Here is a 21,071-nt window from a genome sequence, read left to right as displayed (position 1 = left end):
AAGAACAAGAGCAAAACAAGAACCCTGCCCAGAATGGAACAGAATGTTATGTTCCATACGTTGTCCAGAAAATAAATTCCGTGTCAAATAAAACAATCTGAGTTTTCAAATCATAGAATAATCAAGTTCTGGGAAGTCCAAATCCTTCCTATTAATCAGCTGAATCCATCAGTTAGGAAATGCACAGAAGAGAAATATTTGTAATTTTTGCCCTTTCTCTTTGTCAACTCTTCTTCCTTTATTCTCAAACCCACAAAAGCATATGACAAAACAAGAAGTCAGAAGCCACTTTTAGGGAAAAAAAGAGATTTAATTTGTCAGACAATTCTGAATTTTATAAAAGCCATATCTGATAAGAACCACTTCCCCAATCCCAGCTTAAAGGGTAGCGTGGATGAAACAGCAGTCTGGGACATTCCTCCTTAGTCTTCTGCCATTTACTCAGCTTGCATTAGCAGAGGGAGATTACATCATTCTTCATTATCAGAGCAGAGAATCTTTCAGCCAAAAACTAGAAGCAGACTCATCCTCTAGCAAGGTACAGAAAAGCATCCTCAGCAAGACGGGCAGAAATCATGACTCAATGCAAGTCTCTATCAGACTAGCCATGGTCTGTGTCAGTATAAACTTGTTCCTTCCACTTCCTGAGCACAGGCTCTGCAGGCAGGGTATGGTCCTTCTATAGACAGTAGAGAACTCCTTTCCAATCAGAAGACGGCCCAAAGAACATCCGTCACTGTCCCCGCACATTTGAAGGCTCCTTGTTTGGAAAAGTCTGGAAAAGAATTTACCTGCTCAAAATACTTACACAGCAGGCTAAACTTCAGTGGACATCAGTCTAGGAGGCCAGAAGAAGACTGAATGAAAAGGCATTGCAAGAAACAGGCAGTGCTTCTTTTTTATCAAGTAGCTTCCTTCTCCTGCTAGCATATGAAAGAGAAACAGCACCCCTTTTCTGCCCAAGAGAGGGGAAAAGAGACAAAGAGAAAAATGGCACACAACAGCAGCATAAGGACAGGCAGGCCATAAGCCAGGAACTAGCACACCAAGGCATGAAGAGAAAGTGCGATACCATGAAAAGGACTGAAGGCATATCAAATAAATGTATTGAGGCATAAGACTGTGCATCTCAGAACTCATTTAATCAGTGGTGGCTGGGAGACAAGTCCACGTAGGGAAAAGTTGTTGTTTCAGAGTAAACCGAGAACCTGAACAATTCTGCAAGGAGCAGCACAAAAAAGGATGATAAAGGATAAGTCAGCACAATAAAGCATCCTAAATGGAGGTGACTCATCCTCACCTGGTGAGGACGAGGTAAAGTAAGATGATTAATGCCAAAAAGAGACAATTACATTTCTGTAGGGAAACTGCCACTCCCAGATGTTTTTAAGCCTGACAGCATCCATTCCGTAGCAAAATTCCATTTCAGCAGCACACAATCATTTAAAACTTGGAATAGTTTGTGCAGTTACAGGGCACCACCCATCTCTTGCCTTGTGGAGCCCTCTGGCCTCTCCTTGCCATTAAATTCCTTCACTTTCCCTTCATAGATCTGCATTTCCACCCCCTAATCTGGGCCCACCAGTTTATCTTGCGCTCCCACTTTGGTTGGGATGATAGTCCGTAGTCCTTCAGATTGAGAGAAGATTAAGTTAAGGAGGGCTTATCCATATTGAAAGCACAACCGCCAATGCACCTTTTTGACAAAACAGTACTGATGGCAGTCTTGCAAATCCCACCATATTTATGTTGTCATGAAATGAAAGTATCGTTTTAATATAGCTTCCTCCTTTCATGTCCACTGGTGCCTCCAACATGTTCAATCACCAAGTTGGTTGCAAATGTCAGATAAGAATGTTTAAAACTCTGACCACAATGTAAAGTAGATCCTCCCTGCTGCATAAACATAGACATTCAAAGTAAAACATCTAGCATTTTTAAAAATACACACATATATATATGCAGACTTAATTTTCATAACAGGGAGGGATTAACAGAAGAGGAAATAATAAGGATTCCAAAAACAATACCATGATGTCACATTCCAGGGCTTGGTCCAAAATCAGGAGAAAGCAAAGCAGGCTTCCAATAAAGAGGTTCTTGCTACATTTGACCAGTTTCACTCTCTCCGTTAAGAAAAATGGCCTCTATTAAAGAATAATTGGGGTGATACCCTTCTAATTTCCAAAAAACCCTCTCTCTTGTGGGAGTAGATATGCGATGGGAGGATGCAGGAAGCATCTATTCCCCCAACAAGAGGCTGAATTGTGATCTGTAGATTGGAACTCCTCAGCATTCATAACGCCATTGTGGCCCCATCATTGGTGGAGTGAAAATAAGGGAGACTCTCAAAATACTGGCAAAACAGAGGTGGAATTATAAATTTGACTGAAGGCTCCAAGGAGAATAGAAGGCCCACTGTTCGGAACACATAACAGGAGGTGGCATCCTGACCCAGTGACCCAGATTTACTGTAACAGATGTCAAGTAGAACGCTTGGTTTATGCATGAGAAAAAGAAATGCATTGCCTCAGCAACCAAGAGGAAATTTTCTCAGTTCCCAGGATAACATCGCCATTCTCCATGTCTATCTGAGGCCTTGCCCCAGTTAGATGCTCCTTTGTGGAGGCAGGCTTTTGTAAGGCATCCTCAAGTAACAGGATGTGCGGAGATCAAGACTCAAAACTTCTACCATCTGTGCTTGCTATATGGAGACGAAGCCTAAGGCAAAACAAGACATTAAAAAGTTAGGTCCTTTACATTAGGAATGTAACTGGGAAAGAGACAGACTGGTCTATTTTACCCACAGCAAATATAAGCAGAAAGGTCAGATAAGAATTCAGTTGGTCCTAAGATTACAACAGAATAATCCAAGGCTTACCATTTCGCTCACTTGCCCATTCCTTCCATCTTTCTGAGCCAATGCTTGCTTACTCTGTGAAACATAAGCATCATCGGCACGCAGGGTAGAATTGGCACTGCCCATCATTTGGCTGTTGGCCGTAGCACGAGGGAGGATGACATCATAAGGGGCATCCAACTGGAACCCACAAAAATAGTAAATAGTAAAAATGGGGTAAAAAGTATAATCCTGGTGTTGTTTTTTTTGAAATGTGACTATAATTGCAAAAGAAACCAAACCGGCATTAAGTCAAAATATTTTAAGGCAATAAAAAGGCTTTCACAGACTTATATTCTCAATAAAGGAGAATATTTGTAGCTCAGGGTTGAAATGAGGGCTCTTCGGTGCTCTCTGAGCTTGGCTGTTTTCTTGCAAACATTTCATTATCCAAACTAGGTAACAACATCAGTGTTGACTATGCTTATCTCATTTAAGTAATGAAACATTTGCAAAAAAACTACCAAGCTCAGAGAACACCAAAGAACCCCTCACTTATATTTTCTCATTTCCTAACACGGTTACACCTAACCCTAACCCTAACCCTAACCCTAACCCTAACCCACAACTGAAGGCTTCAAACCTTTCCTGAACCCTTAAGCTTCTTGATTTTTTAATTGAACAAGTTAAAAACTAAAATAACAGCTGCCCAGAAAACTGCCGGAGAAGGCCAGGCTCTCTCATAAAACACCTAAGGCACTAAATTAATGTAGGGAACATAACTCAGGTGAGAATAACTGTAATTGAACAAATATTCACAACTTAAGCAATAGCTGAGCTAAAATTCTCCTACTTGGGAAAATAGAGATCAAGGGAATTTGCCACCTCATATCCTTCTGTGTTTGAGAAGAAGTTGTAATCACAGTTTTTGTTTGTTTATTTTGTTATATGATGTTTTTCTTTCCTTAAGTATCTGTATATGGTACATTGTTCATTTTAATCTTATTTGCATTATTTTTTTCTTTGAAAATGAAATAAAAACTATACAAAAAATCAGATTAAAAAATGAAAGCAATGAATTTGTTATTTTACACATTTTTTAAAAATGTTTACGCAGAAACATCCATGAAACTATCCATCTTTATTTACAGACTATACCCTCAAATTACTCCTGCTTGTGATGAGCCCTTTCCAACTTATACCTGACATTATTTTTGGATTTAATATCTCAGACAAGCCTTCACTTTTCTGGTCAAGCATAGCCACTTCTTCTAACATTTTATAGACGTGGTTTATTTGTTTTAAGCCCACTACCAAAAAAATTAAGCTACAGTCAAGCAAGATGAGAAGGAGAAGCAGCTGCCAGCACAACTGCACATTCACTTACAGGCCCGCTGTGCATTAAAGTCATCTCTGTGGGCTGATAGACGCTTGTCAGAAGCTGCCCATTGTATCCGCTGTATGGAGACACAGGCTTTTTAGCTAGAAAGAGAGAAACCACAGGACAATAACATTTAAATACACTATTCCAAACTTTTTCACGAGCAAAACTAGATAGCATGGTTTGAATGGCAAGCTCTAGAGCAGTGTTTCTCAACCTTTGCAACTTGAAGATGTCCGGACTTCAACTCCCAGAATTCCCCAGCCAGCGAATTCGTGTTCGCTGGCTGGGGAATTCTGGGAGTTGAAGTCCGGACATCTTCAAGTTGCAAAGGTTGAGAAACACTGCTCTAGAGAGAAGAATGCTGGTCAATAACTTATATAAGACAATTTGGTATCTAAATATAAAATTATGTTGATTTTCTCGGAATGGGACAATTTGATACGGTCAATTCACTGCAGCCAGCTCACCACGGCCATCTCATCTCAGCACAATTCACTGTGGGACAACTTGCTGCCGGACAATTCAGCAATTCAATTTTAAGCACTTAAAAAATAATTTAGAAATTATTTTAATTTCGGTCATTCACACTTTATTTTGTCTATCCTTCTGCATCCTCTTTTTAATGATTTCCACCATTTCTTCAATATTAATGTAAGTCTTGTCCCACGGCAAGTTGACTGTGGTGAGTTGCTGTGTGCTGAGTTGTCCTAAATCCAATTTTCTAGCACAGCCTCATTAGAAAAAGCTTCCCCCTGAGACTGTAGGGTTTCATGTGAAATAAGAGAAAGATTATATTTAAAGCAATTTTGGGGCCAAAATCTCAACAACTGTTTACAGACTCCCACCATTTTTGGCATTATTATTTTGTTTGCTGGCTTCCCATGTTTACTTCTGGTTTCTGAAAAAGAATGCCCATTAGGGAAAAGGAGCTCATTTAATGACCACTGTATTTGTTTAACAACTGTGGCATTTGCTTAATGACCATGGCATTTGTTTAACAACTTTAAAAAGGTTGTAAAATTGAATGCAATCACAGGGTGCCCCAACTTCACAAACAGCCATGACTTATGATCGTAATTCCAGGCTCAATCACAACTGTAAGTCAAGGACTACCTATATAGGTATATTACAATCTTAGCATACTGGGTTTATGTGTCCAGCTACTTTTATAACTCCAGAAGCAAGGAAAGATAAAAATAGAAAAAGAGAGCAAGGTAGACCCTAGCAAATAAAGTCACAAATTTGTATAGAAGTGTATACTTTTTTTAAAAAAAAAAGTGAAACTCTTACGGCTCTTCCCCAAATTAATGGCATCCTTTCTTAGAAGTACACCTGTATAAATACACATCTATGATTCTTTCCAGTGAGTTACTGTTGCTTATTAGCATCGTCTGATCAATGCAGTCCAATGAAAAAGCCATCAAAAAGCTACTGGGACTTTTGTTTCATAAGCCGCCCATAAAACAAATTCTTGTTTGCAGGTAACAATAAGCAAAGTAAGTTTTAATGAGCCCAAGGTGCTTGGAGACTTTCTCTGAACAAGAAAATCCATCTGGATTTATGGCACTCAAGAGACAACGTCGGTTGCATTAATGCTCTGAGGTTCAGCTCTCTCTATAGCACTGGCAATATGGCTGATGTAATCAGTAAGCCAATGACAATAAACCATAATTTCAAACTGACGCATGGGCCTAAAATAAATCTTGCTTATTATATTGAGTCCATTTGTACAGTATACGATACATAATCAACAGGTTCAGTCCTGCATTGCATCAGATCTTAGCCGGTTTCTCTTCAAATCATATAAAATAAAAAGATGAACTCAGCTACTGGATGTGCTATTCTAAATTGATTTTACCTTAGCTGAAAATAGTTCTAATGTGATATCTTGGTTTTTATTTATAGTACAGTGTTTCTATCTTTCTCAGCCGGCAGAGTTTCTGGCCATTTCCAAACAGAGGGTATGAGCCTAGAAATCTCGTAAACACACAATAAATTTACTTATCACTTATCACTGTATAAACTTAGATATAAACTCTACTAGATTTACTTCCTCCCAATAAAATGTATCCGTAAAACTTTTATTATTTTATTCTACATGTAAATTTTAGGACAGAAGACCAAATTATAGAGCAGCTCAGATTTAGCAAACCTGCCTGAATTTTGATGCTATGAAAAAATATCGTTCCATCTACTGAGCTACAGAGTTAGAAAATTCAACTACAAAATTAGAGGAGGCAAAAGAATTGTTATAAGATCATAGAATAGAATTAGATGGCACGAATGTTATGTAACCTCCCTGCTCCCAAAGTGTGCCACAATGACAGTACCATTCTTGTACAGATTACTAGATATCCAGCACTCCTGGGAATCTACAAATTAAAGCAACCATCACAGCACACCCTGAGATAGGAAGTTGGATGAACTTGATTCGCTATCATCAACAGATGCATCAATTTTTCTGGACTTCTCCAGCTTGGCCACAGATACCGATGACTAGGATACCCACCCATAGGCAACATGGTGCTAGAAGAGGCGGAGGGGAGAAACACAGCAAATAATTTTTCAGGACAGTTAGTCCTTGACTTACAACCATTTCTTTAGAAACCGTTCAAAGTTACAACAGGACTGAAAAAAGTGACGCACGACCACCCCTCAAACTTATGACTGTTGCAGTACCCTATAATTACTTAATGGAAATGCAGATTCTTGGCATGTGTCATGTATTTAAGACGGTTCCAGACACCCCTCAAATCCACCCACCTGAGTCCTAGGATTGCCATTTGCAACCTTCCTGATTGGGTTCCAATAAACCCAACTAATTAACTAATGGGGAAAGTCAGATTTATTTAACCACGATTCCTTTAACAACTGTGGCAAAAAGGGCCACAAAATTGGGCACAACTCAATTAACAACGGCTTCACTTAACAATGGAAATGCTGGCCCCCATTGTGGTTGTAAGTCAAGGACTACCATAATCATTTTCATGTCTACATAAAAACATGTTAAGCTATGTTTAGCAAGCATAAACCTGCATGCAGTTCCTCTGATTACACTCCCCCTCCCCGGTCTCCTCACCAATGCCTACCTGAAGAAGGTTCATCCATTGAGAAAGCTTTGTTCTCCACGAACATACTTTGGGATTTCTGCTCCTTGAGGATTGTTTCATAACCAACCCCCCGTGTGGGGTAGACATCATCCTCATAGGCCTCCTCTGGTCCTGGCTTGACCACCTGAGAAATCTCAGGAATGACATAAAACAAAACAAAAACTGAGGCATTGGAGACAAGAGCAATAGCCAAGGTGGGGTCATCCCAGGTTGATCTCTGGTCCTGCTGGTTGCCATACACATACATAACAATCCATACTATCCAGATGGCCATCGAAAAGGAAGTAGTGAGGAGAATGAAAATGGCATGCTTTCTCCAATGCTTGTAATGGCCACACAAGACAGGCCAAGTAGCAATGAAAGTAGCTACTTGCAAGAACATTACGTAGATGAGTGCCATGACAAAGTCCTCGTTCTTCAGTTCACAAGGATCCTTGGCAGTACCATCATTCCTCACCACAGTAATAATGAGCCACTCAACGTTGATGATGACTTCAACCAAGACAAGGACAAAAGCCATGCCAAAGGTGACCCATCCCCGAGGTCCAGTGTTTTGCCGGGCAAAGAAATTGAGACTGAGGCTATGGGCAGCCAGGCAGGAGAAGCAGATTGCAAAGAGGACACCAAAGAGGAAGCGTCGTGAAACACATGTTGAGAAGTCTTGCTTGACAATGAAGGCAAAGGTCAAGCAGAAAAGCCCCAAAGTGCCCAACAGAAAGAAAGCTTGAGTCCCTATTAAGCTCTTCTTCCGGTAGTCTTGGATAAAAGGCAGACTGGCCACTAAGACCACAGTGAGGACAAAGCTGGTGACAACACCAAAGCTGGCCACGGCTTCTAAGACAACACCCCAGGCGACAGATAGGTCACAGAGGTTGTAGTAGATGGAGTTCAAGTCCTTGCCACATCCAGGCGGTGGGGATGGTGGTGGTGAAGTCCCTTGAGCTAAACATGTCGTCATGGAAAGCACAAGAAGCCAAAGACATGGCAATTGTGTCCTGGATGTAGCCATCACGATGGAATGATGGCAAATATTCTTGGCTCTTCAGGAAAGAACTAGAAAATAAAGGGAAAGAAAAGATAGTGACTGTATGAAAATGCCGATTATTTTTAGTATTTTTCTTCTCCAGACATATCCAATATATTTGCAACCAAGAGTCATTACTTGGCCTTTGGATCATCTATCAAGAATCACACCAAATTGGACACAACCAAGACAAAGTAGGGCTTATTACACCTGAATAAAATAAATACTGTCCAAATGAATATTTTTCCCTATTTAATACCTTACTCCTTGTATCATATTAAACATTACAATATGATGTAGAAGGGTTATGTAGCCAGAATTTTGAAGGCCCATACAAAGCCTTGAGACCTCTCTAACTCCATTCTAGTCATGAACATGTTAGCTAGGTCTCTTTGGTTCACTACTTCGGTTCCACCACAAAACCGCGTTCGACTAAAGCGCGCTCGACGAAACCGCGTAGCTGACGTCATCACAGGGCGACAACAGCGCGGAGACAGAAGCACGCTGTAAACGCTAAACCTAAAATTAACCCCTAAACCTAAACCTAACCCCCCTAAACCTAATCCTAAACCTAACCCTAAACCTAACCCTTAACCTAACCCTTAACCTAACCCTAAACCTAACTCTAAACCTAACCCTTAACCTAACCCTAAACCTAATCCTAACCCTTAACCTAACCCTAAACCTAACCCTAACCCTTAACCTAACCCTAAACCTAACCCTAACCCTTAACCTAACCCTAAACCTAACCCTTACCTTAACTTGAATCGGCTTGCTTTTAAAGCGCTATTTAAAGCGCCCTTCTTTCTCCGCGCTCGCTGTTGTTGCCCTGTTGATGACGTCAGCGACGCGGTTTAATCGGGCGCGCTTTAGTCGAGCGCGGTTTTGTCGTGCCACGCACTACTTCAAGTACCTTTAAGAGCACTGCTAGGGTCTTAAAAGTGTCTACCCCAAGTTGATTGGTACCCTGAGAAATACTGGGAAATATAGAAATGCTTACAGCAGGATGGTTAGTCAAGGATCAAGGTTTATTTGAGACAGCTCTACTTCTTGAAAGCACTTTTCCATGCCAGCCAAGCTACATGTTCCAGAGCACTGCTAAATTTAGAACTTTTAATTATGAGAATGTTCAAGTTCATTAAAGTAACAGAGCTGGGTGCTTGAATGTTATGCATCAGACTTATTCACCTTAACGGCTCACTGAAACTTTACCCCCATTCCCAAATCATGGGCCATGCGGGTTGGGGCTTAGAGGAGTTGTAGTACCTCAAAAATCTGGAAGACAATTTATTGGGGAGAGCAATGACTCACTTTCTCCTGAGCTGTTTCCTAAATCTAGATCACAGAAGGCTAATAGCTAAGGCAAATCAAGAATTAATTTCCTAATCTGTGTATATTATTTAGCTAATAACAGCACTCCGATCAATGTAAGGGCACGTGAACCTACAGTTTTCTAAGGTCAGAAAATCCAGTAATAAACTCCAAAGTAACTTGAAATCTAGGTTTTTTTTTAAAAAACAACCTGCAGCTAATATGGCCCTTCAGTAGCAATTTTCTCATGACGCAGATTTAAACTAACCTGGCACTTTTAACTTGTGGTTGACCAAGACTAAGTGAATTCATGGCTCAGTGAACCTCCAAAATTAGATTAAATCTATAAATTTAGGTTAAGTTTACTAAGGTTAAAACATGATACAGACAGAAGCCACAAGGGAACACATAGATCAATGATTTGATTCGCTATAAGGCAGTTCTTTTTATTTCTGCCTCACAGTGTTTTGTGGCTTATGGCACAGTTAAAAACTTAGAGCAGTCTGAGGGACTGTACTAAAGCATTATGACACTAAACTGTAAAAGTACATATCAAATCTTAAACACAGAATAAAAAAAAATATCCTAAGACAATGTTCTCCGACCTTTCCAGATTTGTGGCCCCGCATGGAGGGGGGGAAAGAGGGTTGGTTTTGTATGAGGGGCAGGCGCGCGTGTGCCTCTACTTGTGCAAGTGGGGTTGTGAACGCCAGAGCCCACCGCAAGCATCAGTAGGGCTACGACTACTGGTGCCTGTGCGCCAGCCCACCATCACATGCCCAGTTGTGAATAGGCCGCAGCTCACAAGTTGGGGACCCCTGCCCCAAGAGACTAAAAACCAAGAATCTAGCCAAGAATCTAAAATTTAATGTAGAAAGAAAATAGTCATCATCTGATGTCAACAGCTACAAGCAGCTGTCTTTAAAAAGACTCGGAATAAGATGGCAGTAGCCACTGAGCAGATGGCCTGTCTAAATTAGAAAGAGAGGGTTTCGTTCCCCTCTTCCTTTCTGGTTTCTGGGGAAATTAATATATTAGAAACACACAAGAGGTAGATGGGGTATCCTGTCAACAAGTAAATCTCAATCAGAATGCAAAGAGAAAATTGCTGCCAACTCTGCATAGGCATCAGGAAGGGCATCTAGCCAATAAACTATCAGCTCCACCCACTTGTCCCAATCCCACCCTGAAGCAAGAGATAGCACAGCCATTAAAAAAAAAGTCAAGCAGGTTAGCTGGCATACCAATAAGGTGACTTTGGTGGCTACTGGAAAAGCCCAAGGGAAGAACACTATTGATGTAAACATTGAAAAGGTTCGAAGTTAGTTCACGAGAGAGGCCTTTTCCCTTTTCCTGCAGAGCCACAGAAAAGGTTTGTGCCATCTCCCTCTTCTTTTGCTAAGTTGTGGCAGAACTGCCAGTGATGGACTTGTGACTTTTGCAGAGAGAAAAGAAGCCTGACGCTATATCTTGTCTTTAGACAAAACAGTGCCAGGGTTAGGGGGTCCGGGCGCAGAGAGGAGAGAAAATGCACAGACTCCACATAAAGAACCATGGCTGAACTGTTCTGGGAAACAATTATAATAAGAACTCTGCCCCTCCATTTCATTATATAAAACATTTGCCAGATCAGTTGTGCTCCTCTGAGATAACACCCTCTAGCCCTCCCTTTCCTGGGCTCTCACTCAGGACTGCCTAGTTCCCAGGCTCAGAGGAATCCATGTACTTCTAAAGGCCAGAGTGGTGTGCGTGTGTGTGCTCACGTCTCCAAATCTGATTATTGCAAGACCAGGACCAATCAGGGTTAATGTGTGTTTCAGGGGCTGATACCTGGAAGTTTTGTAGACTTTGGTTTCCTCTCTATTTAGAAGGCAGCTATGTTTAGAAGGACTGACGTTTCCTCTATAGCCCTGATGGTGAACCTGTGGCACAAAGAGTCTGTGGGCACGCCAGCCATTGCCCCAGCCCAGCCCCACTGTGGATGCGTGCACGTCTCCCACCAGCCAGCTGGTCCTTGGGTCTCTCCCACGCATGCGTGGGGTGGCAGGGCGCATGCGCGGGGTGGCAGGGCGCATGCACGGGGGAAGTCACACTGCATTTTGGGGCCTTACGCAGCACCCCCGTGAACAGTTTTGGTTTCCAGGTTGATGCAGGAGGCTTTCCAGACCCAAAATGGAGCCCAGAGGGAGGCGGCGCCCCATGCCCCATTTTGGCCCTTGAAAGCCTCCTGCACCAACCTGGAAGCCAAAAATGGGCAGGGGCAGGGTGCATGCATGAGGGAGCGGGGGTGGGGGATTCACTTGTGCAAGGATGGGGGCGGAGTACGCAGGGGGTGTCACACGTGCATTGTATTATGGGTGTGCATGCGTGTGCACTTTCAGCAGGCGACAACAAAAAGGTTAGCCATTACTGCTCTATAGGCATGTAAATAAACCACTTCATGTCTATGGATTTGGGCCTTTTCAGATCTAAAAAGCAGCCATCCAGTTCCATGGGGGTCTCGTTTCCTACTCATCCAGACTATTATCCTATTTGCTGAACATTACAACCTAAAGAAGAACTCTTAAACCCTCTCCATATCTGGCTTTTCACAGTCTACCAATGGTAATCTTGACACCAAAAGCGTTAGTTTAAAGGAACCATGGATCAGAGTGCCAGAATATAATCCAACAACTTTTAGTAGGGATCCTTTAAAAGGTCCTTTTGCTAAGCGTCAGATCAGGAATTCACTGAGCTCTTAGTATACACGTGTTAGTTATTATTTCTATTTAATGTGGAATATCAGTTCTTTGGATGAAAATGAGAATCTCATTTATAAATTTAGTGTTTAATATTGTACTGTAATTGTGGGGTTGAAATCATATTAATCCTGTTTGTAAACAGTTAAAAATAATAATATTAAGGCAGGAAAGTTATAAGCTTTGGTTAAGCAAGAAAGCATCAGGCCAATGAACTTCCTGTCCAGTTGATTCCTATTTATTTAGTCTCTCTGCATATTTGACTACCATTTCAAACTGAAATAACTAGTCCAAGTCATTTTTTTTCAACTTTTTTTTCCAGCAGTGTTTCAATACAGTAAAAAATGGCAAGCTAATTTAATAAGAGCTTTTTAACTCTATTAATTCTAATATTTACAAGATCTTTTTCAAGCTTATGTAAATGAGCACTGCATAAGTTGCATCTTCTAGACATCAAAGATAGTTTTACCATTATAGAATATTATACTTTTGGCTTAGAGATGATTTAGCCTTATACTCTAAAGCTACAGCATCCTCCAATATCCCTTTAATATACCCAACTGCAGCATTAGCAATGGAAGCACCAAAATATCTTAAGCAACTACATACCCTAGGAAGCTTGCAGATTGTAGAGGTTTAAGACTTAATAAACAAACACCCAAACATTAAATATTCCTTTTAAAAATGCATTATCATATAACACGTTAAATTACTTATATAAACAAAAGCTAAGCTCCCTAATTTAAGAGGCTGCTGAGATATGACTACAACATCCATTGTTTCCTTATTAGCACAATATTGTGCCATTTTACTTTAAAGAGCATTATTTCTGAAGCTTAATTCTACTCTCCATGTCTTATCAGGAAAATAATCTCTCTCTCTCTCTCTCTCTCTCTCTCTCTCTCTCTCTCTCTCTCACACACACACACACACACACACACACACTCACACACACACACACACACACACACACACACACACCACTCATTTTATCACCATTCCCAGTTTGGGGTTGGGTGGGGGTAACATTTGGGGGGGAAAAACATTTGCAAAATGTCAAAGTCAACTTAGAGCATACCAATTTCATACAAATACACACACCTGACCAGTGATGTGTGCAGCATCACTAGTAGGCTGGCCCTAAATATATTATGCTTATTTGGAAACTATCAATTCTCCAGTTTTAACCTGCTCCAGCTTGAAAATTAACAGCTCCACAAATGTAGGTATTTCTGGCATTTGAATTACTGTACTGCAAGTCCAAAGTTGATATAACTTAGCTTTTTGAAAAGAGGCCCTGGCAACTTGGCCTGCATATTCTAACTGTGGTGGAGCTCCCTCATTATGTGATAGTTCATCATGTGGAAGGAACTCCTGGGAGGGGTAGGGTGGGTTGGGCAGGGCCAGCCAGAAGTGGGATTTGGGGGTTCTCCAAACTGCACAGAATTTTAGCTAGAAGTTCTCCCAAACCCATAGCAGCCCTCCCCTGCCATATACATATTTATTCACACAAACAGTGTGGTTATTTTTCTCTACATAGCCAAGTATAGGGTTACCAGGTCTGAGTTGCATATATCCACACAGATACTAGAGGATAGTGATGAGACACAAAAACCTAAGTTTTTGTCATCTAATAAATGACTGGATTTTTTTTTAATATCCTGGATATAGCTGTCCTATCTAATAACAAGAAATATCTGGGGTCAATGCATGGTGATGTAGCCTTTTTGCAAAAATCATACAATGCAGATTTTGTCCAATTCAATGCCTGGATAAAATCAGAAAGGCTGTATAAAAATATACTAAACAAATAAGGATTCAGAATAAGCTAGTTACTCTCATCTCTATTCTTAGAACAAGCACTTTTGCCCTGCTCCCATGTGCTCCAACAAACTACTTGATTCAGCATTAATTAATGTTGCAGAAGCCTTAAGTAAACATTGATGCCTACTTCACTGCCAGCTCCCTGGAAAGCCACCCCAATAAACTTCCTCAAACTACTGATCAGTAAGATAGCTTAGCTATTAACCTTTCTTTAGTTCCAATCTTGAATAGGCAGAAACAGATCTGTGTTTAGAATACTGCTAAGTTGGTGAAGGCTTCCATTTTTCACTTAGGAAAAAAAATTCAAATAGCAATATAGCTAATACTTGACAAACAACTAAAACAGATATGACTTTCCCCCTATCTATGACTCTAAAAGGAATGGGAGAAGGGAAGATCCATGTTATTATTCTCTCTGATTAGAATTCATTTCTTGTACAATGCTCATTCACATGTTTCAGACTCCAGATGCAATTAAAAGTAAAGGTAAAGGTTCCCCTTGCACATATGTGCTAGTCGTTTCTGACTCCAGGGGGCGGTGCTCATCTCTGTTTCAAAGCCAAAGAGCCAGCGCTGTCCAAAGACATCTCCGTGATCATGTGGGCGGCATGACCAAATGCCGAAGGCGCATGGAACACTGTTACCTTCCCACCAAAGGTGATCCCTATTTTTCTACTTGTATTTTTACATGCTTTCATACTGCTAGGTTGGCAGAAGCTGGGACAAGTAATAGGAGCTCACTCCATTATGCGATGCTAGGGATTCAAACCGCCAAACTGCCAACCTTTGTGACTGACAAGCTGAGGGTCTTAGCCACTGAGCCACCACTTCCAGTTGCAACTACAAACATGTAATTTGTAGGAGGCATCACTAGGAAGCTTCTCATACCTCTAAAGGTGTTCTCTGAAGGATGGCACTGAATCACACCTGGTCAAGTAAGTCATTTGACGAAAGGACACTTTCAAGCTTACATTCCCTGACCAGTAATAATCACTATGTGCAAAACAAAAATAGAAACTCTGCATTCTATAATACATAGGGGAAATCTCTCTACATGGCAGCTCTTGATTAAAATATTTGCTCATCCTTGTTGTGGTACCTGAGATTTATCTTAGTTTTCTCTAGAACAATTCAGCTATCTAGGGATGACATGCATATTTCACTGTAAGAATGCAGCAGGCTTCCTCATCCATACATCTTCACTTAGCAGGGGAAATAAAAAGCACCTCTGTTAGAACTCACTGCTGGTTGGAAAAAGCAGCGTTGTTCCAGATGTATTAAAGGCCTGAGCTTTCCTGGATCTACTTTTCCCAGATTCTCTTTGCAAATAACATGTGGCATTTTAAGAAAAGAACGGATGGAAATATTGCTTTAGGGGAACAGCATCAAGGGCCTATGAGAAGCCGCAGTTCTGACATCTGGTTTCCATGGCAGGCCAGGAGGCACAGTACATTTTTTATTAAACACTTCTGTTTCAATTTCTCCACTTGTACCAAATGATACATTACCCCAGATGCTTTTGTGAGCTGCCTTCTCATTGTATCCATGTAGATAACACAAAGTAAGGACAGTTTACACACAAATATATTTCCCCTCTCCCCAATAGCTTTCAGAGAGTACAGAAATAATTGGAAAAGTTGCTTTATTTCTATAGGTAGTTTTCCTTTCCAAGGCAAACAGGCAAACTGCAGAACAGCCCCCAAACTACAAAGGCCCAGAAATTCCTTTCTTCTATGATTCACACCTCTGCAGGAAACAGGCACCATTTCCAAGGTACCTAGAAGCAATTACTGGCTCTGTCTGAAGAAGGTTGGCTGCTTCCAGATGAATCTCTATAGTAGGCAGGAGAGGTGGAAATGGCAGAAGAAGGAGGAAGCAGTGAGCAATTATTTCTTTTGGCTGGCAGGAGGGGAAAGAAGGCATAAAATAGCAATAGCAATAGCATTTAGACTTATATACTGCCCCACTGTGCTTTATACAGCACTCTCTGGGGTATTAGCCTATTGCCACCAAAAATTTGGGGCCTCATTTTACCGACCTCAGAAGAATGGAGGGCTAAGTCAACCTTGAGCTCTGTCAGGATCGATCTCCAGGCTGTGGGCAGAGTTAGCCTGCAATATTGCATTCTAGCACTGCGCCACCAGGCCTCTTATAAATGCCTGATAGATTTCAGGGACTCTTTTCTCCATGGTTCCAAACCCACAAGGATGTCTTAGCAAAGAGCAATAACCTGATCTTAAATATGCTTGATTACCAGACAACTTCCTAAGCAAAATTATGCAGGTTTGGTAGCTCATACCAGGCAAAAGTGAGAATAGCAAGTGATGCCCATAGAACAAATCAACAGTGAACAGAAATAACAGACAGACATTATTGGACAGGTGACGATGAAGAGATATATGCATATATACATCCTCTACCTAAAAGCACTACCAATATTTCCCTGCAAAGAATATTGAGATCTAGAATTCTGCTCCTAATAAATTGTATATATCAAACTTCCAGAAACTGAGTTTGGTGAAAACCTATCTACTTAGTTAACTCAAAAAAGCACAATTGAAGATAACAAATAATGGCTATGTTCACTCACAATCCTTATCTATAATTAACTGAACTATTCCACTCAATATCCTGGTTCTGCCTGATACAATAAACAAGAAATTAATCTCAGTGGCTGAATTCATATGCTATGTAAGGCTGAAATGTTGTTGGTAGGTTTGTGCTTCAGTATGTGATGTAAACATAACGAAAATATCACATTCAGTGTGAAACATTTCTAAAACTACGCCTGGTTGTGCAAATTCTAGAGCAGGAGTGCCCAACCTTGGCAACTTTAAGACTTGTGAACTTCTGACTAAGGAATTCTGGGAGTTGAAGTACACAGGTCTTGCCAAAGTTGGACACCCCTTTTCTAAAGCAAATGCATAGCTCTAATGCAGACCAGAGTATGTTATGATTGGCAGTTTATGATAGCCTGAATTCTGCAGACCAGCTTTGAGAGGTCAATCAGTATCCATACTACTAACTGAAGGTATCAGTCCATATTACATATTAGTCTAATTCCAAGAGCATACACACTGGCATTCCTCAATTGATGTTCATCAGGTGGTTTTGACTGCAATTCCTATGAGCCTCAGCCACAAAGGCTGAAAGTCAAAAACAACAAGAGTTGTAAACCAAATATATCGAGGTTATCTCACTGGGAAACACTTATATTATTCCTTCTCTGAAGGCTCAGATGTCAAAGCGACAGAATAATTCTGCAGTGTTATCTGTTGAAAGGTATTTTGATAAGGAAACCTGATTAAAGTCATGGAAAAACCTGTAGCAGCTTATGAATTATTACTTCAAGAGAGCCAGTTTTGTGTGGTTTGGTTAAAGCAACAGATTAGGCCCTGGGAGGCTATGAGCGCTACTCCTGCTTGAGGCACAAAATCAGCTGGGTGACCTTGGGCCAATCACTCTGCCTCAGCCCTGGGAAGGAAGTAATGGCAAGTCACTTCTGAAAACTTCAGGGACTTGTCCAGGCACACACTAGGAGCAACACTGACTCACAGATTCCAACTTCACCCATTTAGCCTAGGAAAGTACTAGAAGACCTCGAAGGTCCCTCTTCCAACCCTATTATTCTATCTTCTATGTTCCCAGCCAAGAAGCAAAGTCCCAGTTTAATTTACTCCATGTTTGTTTGCAGAAAAGAGGTAAAAATGAAATGTTCTCTTTTGACTTACTCACAACCCTTCTGAATGCTTGCCCAAACCCAAGAGTTCTGTACCTTAGCACAGAACATACAAATCCCTAGACACACACCCCCCCCAACTTGAAACCAAAAAGGATCCATAAGGTAGCTTGGTTCTTAAAAGCCAACTCCCCACAATTCTCCGCCCTTTATGGGAACATGAAGTACCACAAATGGCTTTAAAAAAAAAAAATCTTAGGCACACTTGTAGTTTCCCTTTCTTCCCAATGCCCTAGGGAAAAAATATTTTGTTCAATGTCATGCTCCAGCCAGCCAAAAGATTTGAGGAGGGCTCAAAAAGAATTTGAACCCTGGGTTCTTTTGCTCCACATTCAACAGTTGTTGCATTTTTCAATCCCCTTTGCTGGGAGGGACTGAGTGAGTGGAAGAAAGAGAGAGAGGGAGAAAGAGAGAGAGAGAGAGAGAGAGAGAGAGAGAGAGAGAGAGAGTATTTCTTAACCCCCCCCCCTCTGTATGTATATGTGTTTATGTATAAAGGAAGAAAGAAACACACCAACCATTAAAGAATCCCTCTTTTGCCTTGCAAATTCCCAGCCACCATATTAAGCCCCTGGGTGCACTTCAACAACCTTTGGGGAGGGGCTATTATTTGTTTTCCTCTTTCCTCAATCATACACCTCAAACAAAACATTATAGAATGTTTCTGATCGGTTTTTAAGCTTTAAAAGCTTCTCCTTGCTGTGGTTTGTTTTTTATATTTAAAGAAACAACGTCGGATAATCCAAACGTCGGATACCCCTATACTTAAATGCCTACTGTGCGCTCACACACACCCAACACCTATCGCCACCCTTAAGTTTTACTTTTAGAAAAGACCTGGGACCATCATCCAGCGGCTCCATAGTTCCGGCGCGCGTTAAGAGGATCTGACCACGCCAGTTCCTACAAAGCAGAAGCCAAGAAGGAGAACCGTCTAACAGGAAGCAGGGAGGGCTGCTTTGTATTTGAAAGCAATCCTTCCCCTATTCCCCGCCGCTGCTGTTTCTGAAATAACCCCCCCTCTTACCCATTCCATGCCTCAACTTATCTTCTGGGTCAGCAAAAGAAGACCCCGGGACGGGCTTAGCTCGGCTGCGAACGAAACTCCCTCCGCAGAAGAGCGGAGCCCGCGTCCCCAGCGAGGACCCACGCCCCAACGCTTACCTGCTTTAAGGTAGGGCAGACAACTCGACGGGAACTGAGGAGCCGGCGGGGTTGGCAGTGCGGCCGGCCGGCCTCCCGGGACCCTTCCTCCCACTGGCCGGAGCCCAAAGTTGAGCTGGCGGGAGAGGGGGGGGCGTGTCGTGGCGAGGCTGGGAACGATGCGGGCGGGAGGCGAGACGGAGCAAGGTCTGCTTCTTCTTTCTCTCCCCCCCCCCCCGCCCTTCCTCGAGTGACGCTCCTGGGCTTTCTGTTCTGGGAAGCTACCAGCTTGACACTAGCATGACATCAGGCTCCATTCAAGGGTGCTTATCAGGCCCTCGGCCAGCCTCTCTGGGCAACCAGATTGCAGGCAAATAAATCACCGCCGTTGCCCCGCTCTCGGCCGCCGGAGAACTCTTCGGGTGTCGAGTAACCGAGCTCTCGCCTTACGTACCAGGAGCCCGTCCCGCCTCCCCCCTGCCCAGGTTCTGTATGGCGCTGCAATTCCAGACCTGGTTTTGTAGCTGGCGCGTCGGGCTGGTTTCATCCACGCCTCTTCTTTCTTCTGCGTTCTTCTGGCTGTGTCCGAGACAACAAACCCCATCCCAGGAGTTGAAAGATTCGAGAGTCTGGTTGGTTTGACTCCAGAGGGACGCCGCTCACTAGTGGGTTTTTTTTTTCCTTCCCTCCGCCCAGGTGGAGAAATTCCTGGAGAACTTTGCATAGCCTCAGAGGAGGCTTGGTGTTATTCAATCTTTGGTGTTGAAAAGATGCCAGGTGTTACTCTTAAATTTCCTTGATATTTTGAGGATAGGAATTGGGTACTTTATTGTCAGTTTGAATGTACACTAATCGGCATACATAATTAAAATGAAATTACATTGCATACAGCTCTCAAAGGGTCTCCACCTCTAATATACACAACATAAACATGACAAAATAAAAAATAAATACAAAATTATGCATGTACCCACATATATTATATGACACAGAGGAACAACACAGTCTACTTCGGATGTACCCTGTTTCCCTGAAAATAAGACCTCCCCAGATAATACGCCCAATCAGGCTTTTGAGTGCATGCGCTAAAATAAGCCCTCCCCCCAAAATAAGCCCTCCCTGAAAGTATTGCAACACAGCAGTAGCCATGAGGTGACTACGCTCACCGCCTCCTGCACCTCAAAAATAGTAAGATCTCCCCAAAAATAAGGCCAAGTGCTTATTTCAGGGGGGGTCAAAAGAAAATAAGACCATGTCTCATTTTCAGGGAAACACGGGTATACATATACATGGCAGGAGAAATAAATAAGGGAGTTTACCAAATGGATGGCATAGGGAACAAAGCTGTTACAGAATCTGGAGGTCCAGCTAGAAATACTTTAAAACTTCCTCCCAAAGAGGAGGAACAGAAACAGACCATGAAGTGGGTGTGAGGGGTCTCTAACAATATTTTGTGCTGTAAGTACATAGCTTAGATCCCCTTTGAAAGCAGGAGACGGTGTGCTGCCTTAGTCGTGAAAGGCAGCTGGGTGATGACTTAGGCCAGTCCCTCTCAGCCCGACTCACCTCGCAGGGTGGTTGTGCGGAAAATAGGAGGAAAATGTATTTGGATATGTTTGCTGCCTTGAGTTATTTGCAAATATAACCAAAGCAGGATACATTAGAGAAAGAAACGAAGAGGGTTGCTGGCTCTAAGGGTGGGGGCTGTTTTTTTTTACCTGTTAGTCAACCTGAGGTCAGCAGCTCAATTACACAAATTAGAGCTGGAAAGATGGCAACCTGCCGGCTAGGGTGGAAGCTATAATTCAGCCAAACTATAAATTAATGGCACCATTGGCAATAGAATACCATAGAGCATTGTCGAAAGGGCAGGTTTGTCCCAGGGAGCATTCGCATCGGGAACTACTGGCTGTGTGAGGGACTACTTTGGGATACAGACATGGTCCACAGAATGATTCC

General features: G+C 42.0%; 1 protein-coding gene across 5 annotated transcripts; it reads right to left on the bottom strand.

Moving 5' to 3' along the window:
* Positions 1-289: 289 nt before the first annotated feature.
* On the bottom strand, positions 290-19,745 carry GPRC5C (G protein-coupled receptor class C group 5 member C). 5 transcript variants are annotated; one of them, XM_087710177.1, is made up of 5 exons: positions 19,625-19,745; positions 7,313-8,386; positions 4,227-4,321; positions 2,882-3,040; positions 290-775 (listed from the first exon to the last, which is right to left on the bottom strand). In XM_087710177.1, exons 2-5 carry the CDS (start codon positions 8,340-8,342, stop codon positions 734-736), a joined length of 1,326 nt encoding a protein of 441 aa, XP_087566303.1. In that variant the 5' UTR covers positions 8,343-8,386; positions 19,625-19,745; the 3' UTR covers positions 290-733. The 5 variants fall into 5 exon arrangements, with proteins under 5 accessions (XP_087566303.1, XP_013929240.1, XP_013929243.1 ...); XM_014073765.2 differs by lacking the exon at positions 19,625-19,745 and adding an exon at positions 19,134-19,579; XM_014073768.2 differs by lacking the exon at positions 19,625-19,745 and adding an exon at positions 19,134-19,577 and having other exon boundaries at positions 290-2,721.
* Between the last annotated feature and the right edge of the window lie 1,326 nt (positions 19,746-21,071).

The sequence above is a fragment of the Thamnophis sirtalis genome, unplaced genomic scaffold, assembly GCF_051295495.1.
Source record: "Thamnophis sirtalis isolate CommonGarterSnake01/CBP01778 unplaced genomic scaffold, rThaSir2_p1.2 scaffold_3, whole genome shotgun sequence".
NCBI classification, from domain to species: Eukaryota; Metazoa; Chordata; class Lepidosauria; order Squamata; family Natricidae; genus Thamnophis; species Thamnophis sirtalis.
Note: the sequence above shows the minus strand (reverse complement) of the source record. Positions and strands in the feature narration are given on the sequence as shown.